This window comes from Alosa sapidissima, chromosome 5 (genome assembly GCF_018492685.1).
Source record: "Alosa sapidissima isolate fAloSap1 chromosome 5, fAloSap1.pri, whole genome shotgun sequence".
NCBI lineage: Eukaryota > Metazoa > Chordata > Actinopteri > Clupeiformes > Clupeidae > Alosa > Alosa sapidissima.
The window spans coordinates 14,396,970-14,412,629 of NC_055961.1; the positions used below are offsets into that span (position 1 = coordinate 14,396,970).

A 15,660-nucleotide genomic window follows, 5' to 3' on the forward strand; every position below is an offset into this window, starting at 1 on the left:
AATAGTTAAAGTGTATGAAATGTGTGTGTAATTAACTCATACTGTCACATAAACCTGTTCCTGTATCTGGCAGAGAGAGAGAGAGAGAGAGAGACAGAGAGACCTCCTACAGGGGAAACATACAAGTTGTGTTGCATCGAGGTGTGAGGCTTCTTCCTCATTTAGTTGTTGCAACTGTGCAGTGAAGACCTGTTCGCAAGAGACAGTATTCAACTAATTTGAACCCAAATCGAATATGGATGCTGATATCATGGAGAACATCTTTCTTCTGGTGTTGGTTACCCTATTAAGCGTTGTTCAAAATGGTAGGTAAATTATTTACGATCACCATGCTATCCTTGAATCATGCAATGGGTCAGCAGGGTCATGATTAATGCTATAGAACTCTGAATATTGGTTTTCATCTACTGACATAATCTGAAAGCCATTGATGGTACATAAAAAAATATTTTTTTAACTTCTTTTCAGCGTTCTTCGCTCTGAAGGTTGAGAAAGAATGCAAATCCCAAAATACAAAGGCTGCTGCATTTGAGCGACTGTCATGTGCCAAGTAAGACTATTATTTCTGTGCATGCATTTTGACAGAAATAACCGATAATGCAAATAATGATAATGTAAGGTATAAACATGTCATATCATTGTCAAATGAATGCATGTTTTCCTCTCTGTGTAATTTGAATATGATGTTGGACACTGCTTGTTCTGTTCGCTGCATGTCAACGTATTTGCATGTTAGGCCTACTCACAGGGTTCCACTAATGTTGTAAACTTTCCATTTGATTTGCATTAGTCAGCATCTCAGACGAGACCACAAAGAGTGTCCCTTTCACCATTAATATGGCTGCAAGTGTGGAAGCAGATAAATCATACTGGCTCCATGTTTGTTCTATATGTATAACAATAACTGACTCCACAGAATAGTTTATTTGCTGAGCTGGGGTAGCCTGAAGGAAAGAGGCTATGTTTGTAATTAAGATGAGTGATAACAGCAATATAATTATAACCAAAGCACCTTCTCCACATCCTGTTCAGATCAGCATACAAGTATGTCATATCTGCGCAGATCTTCTGAGCAGATCTTTACCCAGTCTGCAAGGAAATTCTTTTTAAGATGACTGAGAACAGATCTTACCAAAGGAATGTCAATACTTGTACATACTTATCTTTCCCTCTTGAACACACTGTACAGAGCAAGTCGGTTCTCATTGCTGTTTGTGTCAATACTGTCTTTCAGAAAAAAATGTACATTTTTAGTGATTCATTCACCAACTTCTAGCAAGAAAATGCTGCTTAAAGAATGCAGGCCTGTCATTATATGAGGTCATTGCACATACTTGGTCTTAGAGGAAGTGTATTTTTAAAATGTTTGGCTTGAGCAAACATCTTGACTAACTGAGAAAAGGGAACATGAAATTTGTTGCATCCCCTTGTAAAAACAGCAGGGCAACCTATTAATCAGTCCTCTAACAACAGTTAAATCGTGGCTATGAGTCTGGCAGGGGAAGTATGGGGAGTCTCAATTTCATGTGTTTGTAACCCTAGAATGTGTGATGTTCTTTGTCTCCTCAGACGAAATTGCATGGACACATATCCCACATTCCTGGCTATCATGTGGTGCGCTGGTCTCTGCCTCAGTCAGGGTAAAGTGCGCTTCCCCATGCCTTTTTTCACCTCACATATCTGCCACAATATACTGATGGGTGTAGAATATGAGTCTTGCCAGCTTAGAGGTGATGGAAATGGCAAGATGGTGCAATTACTAACAGTGCCATCCTTCCTGGAAACATGCAAACTTGTCATTAGGGGCATACAGGACATGCATCTCAGTAATAAGCCTGATGATAGTGGGGCTCTGTGACCTTGATTTGCATCGGTGGTCCCTGAACATGCAAGTTCATTATCAGGAAGAGCTCCTGTTTTAGTACTGCTGTGGTCTGTTTTAACAATATTTTTTTTATCCTTTAGCTCCAGCAGCATTTGCGGGAGCAGTGTACCTGTTCGCACGGCAGAAGTACTTTGTTGGGTACATGGGGCAGACATGTCAGAGGTAATTACAAATAACTTAATCTTTTTAGAAGCGTATGCAAAGTGTACAGTGAGGGTATAAAAAGGACTGTTTGTGATTCCTTCTGCGGAGATGCACTCAGTTGTCGTCAAAATACCATCACGCTGTTTGATCTTGCGCTCCTTGCACTTAAAGGGAATGACAGATGTCACTCTCATTGGTTTAAGGGATGCCCAAGACACAGCCATGACTAATTAAGACACATAAGAACAACCCTTTTGAACGATGTGCCTGGCGTCTGATCACTTATTACGCTGTCAAAATAGCGAATTTGGACTGGACACGCCCTAAATGCACTTCAACCATATGCTTTAGACTATGCGTTTCACAACGTCAAAATAGGGCCTATAGACTTATTTACTTTACATGGGGTTACAATTGAAAATATGGCCTGAAAAAAAGCGACACTTAATAAAAACACATAATAATCTAATCGAATAATCGACTGAATAAAAATCCTAAGCACATTCATCCAATCAGACCAGTCGACTTGTTGCTGTCCCACCAATTGTTACATTTCATGGGGGTGTGCCCTAAGAGTGTTTACTCTGTAAGTGTTTACCCTGATTATACCCATAAATTAGCATTTCACTAAGATCTTTTATGACTCCAAAGATATTGCTGATACTTATTATGAAAGCCTCATGCAGTCTGTTTCACACAAATGATCTTCACAAACATATAAATAAACAATGTCTTTCTTATGACAGCACCCCTGGTTATCTGTTTGGGAAACGTATGCTTTCCTTCCTGTTCCTAATGTGTGTGGTGGGCATCGTCAACTTTCTTCTGGGCCAGTACTGTGGAAGTGACTACAAGGAATACATCCAGACCATCACCAAGACCCTCTCTCCTCTTCTTCTGATTCCCTGAGCTTTACACCAGGAGCTGCAGAGAATTACTTCAGGCTTTTGTTGCCAGATCTTTGTGTTGATGCCATAAATGCACAGGCTTTTTTGACCAGGCATTTAATGCGAAAATTGATGTGAATTCTTTGCAAGTTTTCTTGTGTGTGCACAAAGTTTTATGAACATTGGGATAAAATGTGTTGGAGGACCAATGTGTCCATACAAATATGCAAGTATGAGATAGGCCTACGCATCTAATAAAGTGATAAATGTGTAGATATTTTTAAAAAATCAAAGGAACTGCATGGATCCACATCGCTGTAAGCAAAATTTACATTCAAGTTTATTTACATCAGTAGGTATCAGAATCTTATTCTGATCCATCAGTCTTCATTTTTACATGTAACATCATTCATTGAACAGACGTCCAAAGACAATAATAATATACGTATTAAAAATGTAATGCTTGTATATTCTTCTATGAGATGCATGCTGGTCGATGTAAGCCAGAGATTAAATGTAAATCCTTGGAAGTAAAAGGTCATTCCCCGAATCGGTGCCTTTTGTGTCCCACAACAGATAATCAGTTCTAAAGTTGCTTTAACAACAAATACATGTATAATTAAAAAAAAAAAAAAAGTAATGTTACTATAGATCATATGCATCAATATAAGACTAAGTAAACCCAATAAAATACAAGTGCAAATGATTAAAATCACATAAATATATGCTATGGGTAAGGATTTTGGTTGATTTTGGCTTGTCCCACGCTATATTTTTTATTTTTCAACAGCACTTCTCAGTTGTAAAATGTTGGAAAAATTATACAATTTTCACAGTTTTATATTGTCTTAAGTGTAATCTCATTGTTAAGCAATGATTTTGACATAAATAGATCTGATTTCTTAGAAAATATAAGTCATTTATCATTGTCCCTTAATTTTATCTCAGTCCTGTTACTTTCACTAAACCCCCTTATAAAATAATGGTAGCTAGAAGTGACATCATTTAGAAGAAGATTCCACAGTGTAAGAAAGGGTAACTTTCTCTCTTCTTAAATGTCCTTTTTTCATGTTTTATCAGGGTTGTGAGAGAGGGGCGAGCATACAACATCAGTCCTGTTACCATTTTTATATAAACAATTATTTATGAATACTGATATTACCAATATCTAGAAGTAATAACCTTTCAGATTACATACCATGTGCCTCCCTAACCTTACCTGTTAGCTAGAAAGGAGCAATTTAGCATGAAATCATCAGTCCTGTTACCATCAGTCCTGTTACTATCCTACACAATTTCTTGTCATGTTAAGATGTGTTAATTAAATGGGCATTGAAAAAAATCAGTTTGAAACAATTATATTTTTCACATTTTTAAAGTTGAAAAGGCACCGATTTCGTGGAATGACCCAGCCAGATGACATCTAGGCTACTCCATCCAAGGAGAATAGCCTTGCCTTGAAGTATCATTATTCATAAGTTATCTAGGGGGGGACAAAACATTATTAATATATGTTTAACATTCTTGAAAAGACCACTGTACATTTTTTAGAACCTTAAAACAAGATACCTTAAAATGGCGGTTACTCAGGCCAAACCAGAAGGGAATGTCGAACAGGGCATCCGAATGGTACTTGAGGCTAAAGGAACAATCTGTCCAAGACTTCCCCTTTAAAGCACTGGGCAGAACATTTTCCCTTCTCTCCACCCAACTCTGCAATGCTTGGCTCAGGTCGATCTAAGTGGGAAATGTGTACAGATTACTTCATAATGAATGTCACATTGCATGTAGGTCAGCTTTACTCTGCCAGTTTGATGTAATTGATGAAACACAGGAAAGGCGTTATCCGTTCTGCGTGCAGTAATTACAACACGTGTCCTACTAGGCCTACATCATCAGGAAGTGGAGAAAAAGGCCAGAGGCCAACTTGCTGTGATGCAAAATCATCTTACTTCCACGTTGTAGCTTTCTCCTGCCACTGAAGAAATTGCCCGATCAAGTCCTTTTTCCATTTGCCATTTGACTAAGGGGTGTTTCCCATTTAACACCACTATAAAGTATGTGCTCACTGCAAAATGTGAAAGGGGAGGAGAGATGCTTAAAAAACAAACCCATCACGTGACAATAGTACAAGATCTCTACCATTTGCACTACACAAGTTGCTTGAGGGTTTCGTGCAAACAGAAAAAAACAGAATGACATTGGCTAACAGGGCCTCCCCGAATGCCAGTCCAACCTGGCGGGACCGGTGTTATACGGTAACTGGCTTTCATGTTAACTGGCTGGACTGTTCACTTTGCCTCTGGAGTTAACGTAACCGCCCCCTTCTCTTGCAGGTGTGTTCAGCTGATGATTTAGCCTCCGATACCTGGCGCCGCAGATTCGTCTGTTTAACTGAAGTTCAAATAGACATGTTTGTGATGCTGCACTTTGTTATTTAATAAAGCTTTACAACACGATGTGTCGGCGTTGGAAGTGTCAGGTTATCTGTAGTAGGCTAGGTTACATGCGCTGGACCATGAATATGCTACCAAATAAATAAAACTAAATAAACTCCACGTGGGTCTCGAATCACTACCTAAATTAAACTGCTTTCATAACCTGACATTTACCTGCTTGCGCCACAAACCAAGCTGACACTTAGAGAAATTGGCCATACTTATTTACTAGGCCTACAAGTAAAATAGGTCACCTAGTATGTTATTGTGTTTGTAGCAGGTTAACACAGTGGATCATGGTAACTGGCTACTGTGTTATCTTGCTGCACTGCCCAAGCCATTTAGACCTTCAAAGTATAGCCTAGGCTTAATGGTTTTTACGTTTCACTGACTGCTGGTCAGGCTGCCCGCGGCCACCTAGTCTATCTTCAGCCTAAATTGAGGAAGCATTGCTGGTCTAAAAATGTATAAATTTAAAAAACTGTGAATGGCGAGGATTGAACCCTAGGCTTGACTAAAAATAGCCTTATCAACGCATCAACCTGTTGCGCCACATACATCTTATCACTTGATGAGAAATCAATTATTAAAATATATATAAATCCAATACACCTCAAACCGTTAACATGTCAAAATACGAACGTAAATAGCCTAGGCCTACGTGTATCAACAAAGTGCAGCATCACAAACATGTCCATTTGAACTTCAGTTAAACAGACGAATCTGCGGCCAGGTATCGGAGGCTAAATCATCAGCTGAACACATCTGCAAAAGAAGGGGGCGGTTACGTTAACTCCAGAGGCAAAATGAACAGTCCAGCCAGTTAACATGAAAGCCAGTTACCGTATAACACCGCCATAGCAGTAGGCTATACGCATAGCCTATTCTAGGAATTACAGGACTTCTGTGATAACTGAATCTGGTTTGTTTACCAACCTTCAGCAGTTCGATATATTTTTTCACCCTTTAGTGAACTGATATCACTAGCAGATGCCAGCAGATAAATTTGTTGTGAAGTAATTTTTTCCCTCATCTTTGTGTAGTTGCCCAGATTGTCGATCACAAACTCTCTAAGAAAGAAGACACTGGCATTAGTTTCTTACCAACGTGTAGTAGACTCTCTTTCTCTCTCACACACACACACACACTTGGAGAAGTGATAGGCTAGTTGGCATACGGATCACATTTTAGTCGGATTTCAAGTTTCAAGTTTACCTTCCTGTCGAAAACTGGAAGATAACTTTTCTTTTGTCCAAGTTAAATTCGTCGATGAACACGCAACAGCTATTTGGGTCGGACTTCACAAGTGTGTGCCCAGAACCCCGACTTTCCACTCTAAATCCATGTGGAGGATTCCGAAGGAAATCTTCGACTTCAAATATTTCCATACAAATCCGTCCGTCTGCCATGTTGCTGCGTGCGTCTCGTGCATGAAGTATAGCGAGATGTTTTGTAGGCGACTAACAGTAGCCTACTTTAAACCCCATGGGTGGTTCTCAAACGCACAGATTTATGGCTTGTCCCAAATAAGCCTATCCTACAGGTGTGGGTTTACGGGGTCATGCCATTTCCTGAAACAAGCAAACGCAAATTCACACATTGATCAGAACTGTTCCAAATGATGGGAGTTGTAAGGTCTGCTGATTGCAGTGTAAACTGAAACAAGATTCAAACAAATAGAGAATAAAGATACGTAGCCTACTGTAGGCCTATGTGCGCAAACAGGCCAGAAAGACCTACATTCAAACATGGCAGAATACGTGTGAGCATTTTTTTTCTTTCTTGTAGGCATACATTTAAGTCTACTGCATTAGTTGGATGAATTGTCACTACTAGGGGAGGGACACACATGTTCAATGTGTTAAATTTTCGATGAACAAAATGGATTTCTTGTGGGTATTTATATTGTGATGAATAGTATCTTAGTTTGATCAGCCACCTGATTGGTTCATGTGTGAACATGTAGGCTATGAGACATGCGCAAATACGAATAGTTAATAAACTAACAGTTCAGCAACATGGTTGTCCAGCGTGCTTTATGACATGGTGTCAGAAGCGGTTTAGTGTTCAGTCATATCGTCAAAGTTATTGTGAAACGCCTGTCTTGAGTGAAGATGCTCAAGTTCACGCCGCCGGAAAGTTTCCCGTTTGAAAGGCCGAGTGAATGGCCGGAATGGAGACAGGTTTGAACGGTAGGCTACAAAATTGCAACGAAACTTTCTTTAGATGGCGACGTGCAGGTCAGTGCTCTAGTGTACTCAATGGGAAAGGAGGCTGAGAACGTCTTTAAGTCATTTGTGTTTGACCAGGACGATGATCAGGATAATTATCCCAGATAGCAAAATTTGACCGGCCCACTACCTTGCCGCAGGGTTTTGTGAGTGTTGGCCCAGTTCTGGCTGGGCCTCCGGCCAATGGCCCAGTTACTGATAGCCTAACTGACATAAATAATTTCCTCTGGCCCAGATGTGGCCCACACACTGTAAAATGACTCTCATTGTTTCTGTTGGCCCAGGTCTGGCCCACACACTGTAAAATGACTCTTATTGGAACTGTTGGCCCAGGTGTGGCCCACACACTGTGAAATGACTGTTATTGTTTTTGTTGGCCCAGGTGTGGCCCACACACTGTGAAATGACTGTCATGCATTCTGTTAGCCCAGGTCTGGCCCACACACTATATAACTGAGTGTCGACTGGGCCTCTGGGCCTGTACTGGCCCACACACTATAAAACTGATCTGACTGAGTGTTGGCTGAATGTCGGCTGGGTCCCCGGGCCACATGCGGCCCATTAACTACCAAAAGTACTTGAAAATAAACACAAATCCAGAACTAGTAATTAAAAGCACAAGCTACTTTTATTAACAAGTTTGACAAACACAACCTTGCAAATAAAATAAACATTAAAAAATTATACAAGCTTTTACATATATACACTTTAGAAATTAAACAAGTTAAAATATACAAGCTACTTTTATCTACAACAATCAACATCTTTCATATACAAAAACACAAACAATTAAACATTTTAAAACTGTATAATGATTCAAAGAAATAAATTATTCTAAATTAACATTAAACATTTACAGAAATATTCTATCTCTCTCCCTCACTCACTCACTCTAAAAGAGTAATTCCATTGTCAGTAGTTGTGGGTTGTGAGTTAAGTGTTGTGCTAGTGCTTTAAATTCTGTATTTTTGTACCATGTACCATGACCTACCCAGCTACATACATGCACACACACTCACTCTCAAAGTATTTTTCAATAGCAGCAACCTTTGCCACCTGCCTTCTCTTTCTGTTGCCGCTTCATTGTTGCCTCCACCAGTTTCAGCAGCACTAGCCGGGGGTGATCATTATGAGGTCTAAAGCAAGATTTCAACATGTCATCTGTCAGAGAAGTTCTGTTTGTCCACTCAAATATACTTACAGATAACCTCAGCTCTCTGTGGGGGTTGATCAAAGAGTTCTTTCCATCCATCCTTCAATTTGAGATGCATGAACAGCATGTCATTTCAAAAGAAAAGAAAAAAAATCATAAAACTATTTATCCTTTACTGTCTGACAAAATATTACTAAAGCCCAGTCTTGCCACTCTGCAGCTGTCTTGGTAACACCTCCCTGGTAGTTATTTTGGGCAACATTGACATTGTGTGGGTGCTCCAGTTGGTTGGCCATGTTTTCAACAGCGCATGTTTCCTGCCCACTCCTGTTCTTTGCTGACATAATGGATGAGGCAAACCAAAAGCATCTAAAAACTAGATGTACCGCAGAGCGGTACAAAATATGACCGCCGCCCAGTCCAGCACATTTTTTCCACAAAAATAAATCACGCTGAAAGGCCTATATGATTCTAACTGTCTCACTAAATTGCATTATCCACACTCAATTATCACTGGTATCTGCTAGACAACAAGTACCAAAACATGATTAGTTCATAGATTTCACATGTAAAATTCATTTTATACAACCCCACCCCCATCTTGCCTGTTCATAATTCTGAGAAATTCTTGAATTGTGTGCATGTGTGCGTGTACAAGTTTATGTTTATGTGTGTGTGTGTGTGTGTGTGTGTGTGTGTGTGCGTGCTTGTGTGTTTGCCTGCGTATGTGTGTTTGTGCATGTGCATGCATGCGTACATATGTCTACTGTGTGAGTATGTGTCATACGTATGATTACTGTAAATGTATGTGTGTGCGTGTGTATCTGTTTATGCACATGTGTGCACATGGAATGGGTTAACATGACCCCTGGAGGCAAACATACGGAAAAAATTGGTCATTCTAGGCCCTACGGTTCTCAAGATATTCACAGAAAACTGTGTCTGCCCTACCCTCCTTTCGGGGGGTCCAGTACAGCGGGGGGCTACAGATCAAAACGAAAACCGATGGTTCCATGCTATCCATGTGGGGTTACATGCCCACCAAGTTTCGTGTACCCCGGTCTTTCAGTGTCCCGGGAATCCTTGTTGGTGTACGGTCTCTAAATGTACACATAAATTATTTTATTGTAAGGCCCCCCATGAACAATTTCGTGCAGTTTTGACCATGTCAGCCAGAGATATTGTGGTGAAAACACCTAATTTTTTGCTTTTTAATTTTTAACTAGGTGGCGCTATACATGAAATAAGTGGTAATGGGATGGGTTGACATGCCCCCTTAAGACCAACATACAAAAAAAAGGTGGACCTCCTAGGCCCTACGGTTCTCGAGATATTCACAGAAAACTGTCTCCGGCCACCTACAGGCCAGTTGGTGTATAGTAACATAAATTAATTTATTGTGTGGCCCCCCGTGAACGGAATTCGACGAAACTTGGTGTGCATTCAGAGGGTGTCAAAATGATCCTACACTTCCAATATCGTGCAGTTTTGACTATGTTAGGTCACATATACCTGCGATTACAACACCTCATTTTTACTTTTTTGTGTTTAACTAGGTGGCGCTATACATGAAATGAGTGGTTATGGAATGGGTTGACATGGCCCCTTGAGATCAACATACAAAAAAAATGGTCCTCCTAAACCTTACGGTTCTCGAGGTATTCACAGAAAACTGTGTCTGCCCTACCCTCCTTTCGGGGGGTGCAGTCCAGCGGGGGGGCTACAGATCAAAACGAAAAACGATGGTTCCATGCTATCCATATGGGGTTACATGCCCACCAAGTTTCGTCTACCCCGGTCTTTCAGTGTCCCGGGAATCGTTGACGGAAATTTGGGCATGCGAAAAAGAAAAAAAAAAAAATCTGACTAAACCTATATGACCGCCGCTTCGCTGCGCGGCGGTCATAATAACGATGAAATGCCCAATTACCAATCGAACCCAATTTCTTCCAGTAGCAGCAACTGGAATCCATCCATACATCAGGGACAGAATTGTTATCGGATTAAGAGACAAATCTCTATCAGAAAAGTTGCAGTTACAAGGAGCACTGACGTTGGCCAGAGCAATTGAGATGGCACGGAGCCACGAGCTCATTAAGACTCAAAATTACGAGCAAAGCGGAACTAAACTGGAGGAGGTTAAATTCTCTCAACGAAATCGCGGCAGAGGCAGAGGAATGAAAAATAATGCTGATAGCCAGAGGAAAAGACAAGGCAAAGACAATGAATATAGTGAAAGAAAGAAATGCACAAGATGTAACAATCCACACGGTTTTAAAGAATACTGCCCTACTAAAAAAGCTGAGTGTCGTAAATGCAACAAGATTGGCCATTTTGCAGTGGTTTGCCACACAAAATTGGTTCAAGAAGTAACATCTTATGAAGATGAGGGTTCAGAGTTGTTCCTTGGTTCAGTCCAGTGTCAAAGTGCACCAGTTCCACCATGGATGGCCGATATCATATTTGATGGGCAAATTATCAGTTTTAAAATTGATTCAGGTGCAGATGCTACTGTAATGTCTGAAATAAGCTACATGGAGGACTGAGAAGTAAAATACCACTGAACAAAACCAATGTCATTCTCAACAGTCCAGGAGGCAAGCTGGAATGTCTAGGCCAACTGAAAACAAAAGTGAGCGCAAATGGAAAGCCTTATGTGATTGATGCCGATGTAGTGAGAGGGGCCCATGTAGGAAATTTGCTTGGACGCAGCACTGCCATACAGATGGGGCTACTTAAAAGAATAGAGGAAGTAAGTGAGAATGTGTTTGGCTCATTGGGATTGCTAGCATGCAAACCAGTTAAAATAATGCTCAAAAGCACAGTCGAGCCATATAGCATCCATGTAGTTCGCAGAGTACCGATCCCATTGGTAACAAAAGTCAAACAAGAACTGGATCGGATGGAGTGGTTGGGCGTGATTTAAGAAGTTTCAGAGCCCACTCCATGGTGTGCCCCAATGGTACCTGTTGCCAAAAAGAATGGGGAAATCGGAATATGTGTGGATCTTAAGCGACTAAACGAGGCTGTCATTCGCGAGAAGTATGTGCTGCCAACGCTAGAAGACATTATCTCTAAGCTGTCTGGGGCAACAGTCTTCTCCAGTTTGGATGCTTCAAGCGGATTTTGGCAGATCCCATTAGACGATGACAGTAGGAAATTGACCACCTTTATAACTCCCTTCAAGAGGTACTGCTTCCGCAGATTACCATTTGGAATCACAAGTGCTCCCGAAATTTTTCAGAAACTCATGACGGAGCTGCTTCGGGACACGGAGGGGGTTTGCTGCTTCATGGACGATGTCCTGGTATATGGCCGCACGCGTGAGGAACACGACCGCAGGCTTGCGGAGGTGTTGCGGACCATTGAAGCCTCAGGGCTAAAGTTGAAGAAGGAAAAGTGCTTCTTCGGTCAAAAAGAGGTTGAGCTTTGTAGGCCATCGGCTAAGCGAAGCGGGCATTAGCCCTGACCCCGAAAAGGTTTGTGCTATTCGAGACCTAGGTAGGCTCCAAAATCAGACTGAATTGAAACGGATACTGGGCATGATAAACTACCTTTGCCGCTACCTGCCTCACAGTGCTACTGTGCTTCAGCCACTGAACAAGCTGCTAAGAGCTGACTCAGTATATCGTTGGGACAGGACTCAAGAGGCGGCTATTTGCTAAGGTGAAAGACATTCACCAGCATTAGCTTATTATGATGTGAACAAGCCGACCGTCGTCACAGCGGATGCTAGTAGTTACGGGATAGGTGGTGCCTTGCTCCAGGAGCATGATGGAAAGATGCTCCCAGTGGCTTTCTGTTCACATACTCTCACCGGAACGGAGAAACGCTACGCTCAAATAGAAAAGGAGTGTCTGGCGTCGGTGTGGACGTGTGAGAAACTGTCACGATATCTCTGTGGCCTGGAGTCGTTCAAGGTGCTAACGGACCATAAACCTTTGGTTCCCTTGATTAATCTGAAAAACCTTGATGAAGTTCCCATCCGCTGTCAGCGATTCTTAATTAGGATGATGCGTTTCAATCCTGTGGCAGTGTATACCCCAGGAAAGTCTTTACTTGTCGCGGATACACTGTCCAGGCACCCCTTGACAGAGACAGAGCGGTCCGACTTTGAAGAGGAAGTTGAGGCTTACATAGCCAGCGTGGAAGAACATCTGCCTGCTTCTCCACAAAAGTTACTGGAAATAGTGCAGGCTACCTGCACTGATGAGGAAATGAAAAGAGTTCTCAAATATGTCCAGCAGGGGTGGCCTAAACATTTCAAAATGTTACCTGTCCATTTGCGTGCCTACTTTAACCAGCAGGGGCTCTTGAGCGAGTTCAAAGGTCTTCTCTTACATGGAACAAGAATTGTGATTCCAACCAAAATGAGAGATGAAGTATTGGATCGCATCCACGAAGGCCACCAAGGCCTCAGTAAGTGCCGTGAGAGGGCACGCCTCTCTGTGTGGTGGCCAGGCATTGGTGCCGATCTAAAACGCAAAGTGAGTGAATGCCAGACATGCCAGATCAATAGGCCAACGCAATGCAAAGAGCCGCTGTTAACCACAGACTTACCACCAGGCCCTTGGAGACATCTTGGAGCTGATATCTGTGAAACAAATGGCCAGCAATACCTTGTTGTCGTGGAATATTATTCAAGATTTATTGAAATCTCCCATTTGATGGACATGACGAGTAGGAGAGTGATTGGCAAACTGAAGAGCTTGTTTGCGCGGTTTGGCATTCCGGAACGGCTATGTTCTGACAACGCACGCCAGTTTACATCTGCCGAGTTTAAGGCATTTGCAAGACAGTATGGCTTTGTCCATGTGACATCTAGTCCTCACTATCCGCAATCAAATGGTGAGGCGGAACGGGCTTTTCAGACAGCTAAGAAAATACTGAAGCTGAATGACCCTTTCTTAGCTCTCCTTAGCATACCGAGCAACTCCAATTGCATCAACAGGCTGCAGTCCATCACAGCTGCTTATGGGGAGACACCTGAGGACAACGGTTCCAACAATAGCAAGCCACTTGGTCCCTGCATGGCCCGATTTGAGAAGTGTGGAAGAAAAGGATTGTAAAGCAAAAGAATCTTACCAGTACTTCTACAATCGCCGTCATGGTGCCAGGTCCTTGTCGCCATTGCGTCCAGGTGACCCTGTGAGGATAAAGCTCGATGGTCTAAAGGGGTGGACAACAAAAGGAACGGTCAGTCGTCAGGCCGAACAGCCAAGGTCTTACTACATCACAACTGACCAAGGAGTTCCGGAGGTATCGTAAACATCTACAGCCATACCCGGGCAGAGTCAACACGAACCGGTATCACCTAATTGTGCAACGGACGCTAAGGAAGAGGGCCCACCCGTGGTTCTGAGTGAGCCACTACTTGTGAAGAGCAAAGGGAAACCCTCTCCCAGAGCCGAGGCTACCATGGCCATTCCCCATACCCCAGAACGGGCTTCGCCCAAGACCACACGCTGTGGACGTGTGATAAGGAAACCACTACGCTTCCAGCCGTAAACAGGACAATGGGAAATCTTTAGAAAGTCTTTATTGAGCTATCTTTAGTTGTAGCCTAGTTTATTTTATTTTTCATAAGAATAAGATTGGGGAATAAATAGGTTGCATAAGAAGTGATGTTTAACATATTTGCAGTAAAGCACTCCAATGTGTTGCTTCTTTTGTTTTGTCAGAGGTGACAGCTGATCTTTAAAAGGGGGGAGATGTGATGAATAGTATCTTAGTTTGATCAGCCACCTGATTGGTTCATGTGTGAACATGTATGAGACATGCGCAAATACGAATAGTTAATAAACTAACAGTTCAGCAACATGGCCCCCCACCCCATTTTTACTGATGTTAATGCTGATTATGCATGCTTTATGGTTAACTCTTTAGAAACACACATCACACCTATATAAAACACACAAGGTAATAATTAGATTAGATTCAACTTCATTGTGCAGAGTACAAGTACAAAGCCAACAAAATCCAGTTTGCGTCTAACCAGAAGTGCAAAAAAGCAGAAAAGTGCAATGTGTTATACAAAGTATAGACAGGTGGTGCAGTGCAGTGTAGACAGTAGTATGCAGTTGGTTTACAGAAGGTGGGTTAGAGTAATATACATTAGATATAATTATGTGCAGTGTAAGCAGTTACTTTATAAGAGCAGAATAAATATGGCTATGTGATATGAACAATGTATGAACAACATGTACAGATATGTGCAATGTAGTAGCAGTAACACTAGTAGTAATAATATTGATATATGCAGTGTATTAACATAATATATTATGAGAAAAACAGAATAAATATGAATATTCAGTATGAACCATATAGACAGATAAGTACAGTATGTACAGCTATGTACAGTGTAACAGTACCATTGTAGTGCAGATACAGTAACATTACTGTTATTAAGAATAAGTGTATGTGCCTCCTCATTGTCCCTGTCAAGGTTGCCAAGTCGTGGACATCTCAACAGGCACAGGCAAGGAGGCATCAAAGTTGCTGATGAGACCAATCACCATATCATCTGCAAACTTGATAATGGTGTTAGAGCCACAGACGTTGGTGAAAAGGGAGTAGAGGAGAGGGCTCCGCACACATCCTTGCCAGGGTTCAGGGTGATGGTTGAGGAGGAGTAATTATCTAACCTAACAGACTGAGGTCTGTTGGTTAGGAAGTCCAGAATCCAGTTACAGAGGGAGAATAAAAGCATAAAAGGGCAATAGTTTAAAAATGTTTAAAAGTACTAATTAAAAGACATACAACAACATAGAATGATTACTCAGTGATAGTGATAGTCAAACACCCAGTGAACAGCAGCATGGATATTCTTGAAGTAGTCCCAAACATTGCCAAACATAAACACACACACACACAAACACACACACACACACACACACACACACACACACACGGAGTACAACTT

The 15,660-nt window shown here is 41.6% G+C and overlaps 2 protein-coding genes and 1 long non-coding RNA gene across 3 annotated transcripts; 1 reads left to right on the forward strand and 2 right to left on the reverse strand.

Annotated features, from left to right (window-relative positions):
• Positions 1–138: 138 nt before the first annotated feature.
• LOC121709671 (arachidonate 5-lipoxygenase-activating protein) lies at positions 139–3,384 on the forward strand. Its single transcript, XM_042093256.1, has 5 exons — positions 139–305; positions 469–550; positions 1,570–1,640; positions 1,966–2,047; positions 2,776–3,384. Exons 1-5 carry the CDS (start codon positions 236–238, stop codon positions 2,936–2,938), a joined length of 468 nt encoding a protein of 155 aa, XP_041949190.1. The 5' UTR covers positions 139–235; the 3' UTR covers positions 2,939–3,384.
• On the reverse strand, positions 3,239–7,095 carry LOC121709664 (mesenteric estrogen-dependent adipogenesis protein-like). Its single transcript, XM_042093247.1, has 5 exons — positions 6,570–7,095; positions 6,291–6,424; positions 4,869–4,984; positions 4,486–4,653; positions 3,239–4,399 (listed from the first exon to the last, which is right to left on the reverse strand). Exons 1-5 carry the CDS (start codon positions 6,761–6,763, stop codon positions 4,385–4,387), a joined length of 627 nt encoding a protein of 208 aa, XP_041949181.1. The 5' UTR covers positions 6,764–7,095; the 3' UTR covers positions 3,239–4,384.
• A 1,919-nt stretch (positions 7,096–9,014) lies between these two features.
• LOC121709686 lies at positions 9,015–14,639 on the reverse strand. Its single transcript, XR_006032011.1, has 3 exons — positions 14,629–14,639; positions 11,932–11,933; positions 9,015–9,114 (listed from the first exon to the last, which is right to left on the reverse strand). It is a non-coding gene; the product is annotated as an uncharacterized LOC121709686 (long non-coding RNA).
• Positions 14,640–15,660: the final 1,021 nt, after the last annotated feature.

Excerpts from the sequence above, each read along its gene's own strand:
- LOC121709664 (XM_042093247.1), bottom strand. The coding sequence starts at position 6,763 with ATGGCAGACGGACGGATTTGTATGGAAATATTTGAAGTCGAAGATTTC. Across the intron at positions 6,425-6,569 it reads TTCCAGTTTTCGACAGGAAG|AGAGTTTGTGATCGACAATC; the intron begins GTAAACTTGAAA and ends CTTCTTTCTTAG. Across the intron at positions 4,654-4,868 it reads GAGAAAGCTACAACGTGGAA|ATCGACCTGAGCCAAGCATT; the intron begins GTAAGATGATTT and ends TTTCCCACTTAG.
- LOC121709671 (XM_042093256.1), top strand. The coding sequence starts at position 236 with ATGGATGCTGATATCATGGAGAACATCTTTCTTCTGGTGTTGGTTACC. Across the intron at positions 551-1,569 it reads GAGCGACTGTCATGTGCCAA|ACGAAATTGCATGGACACAT; the intron begins GTAAGACTATTA and ends TTGTCTCCTCAG. Across the intron at positions 1,641-1,965 it reads TGGTCTCTGCCTCAGTCAGG|CTCCAGCAGCATTTGCGGGA; the intron begins GTAAAGTGCGCT and ends TTTATCCTTTAG.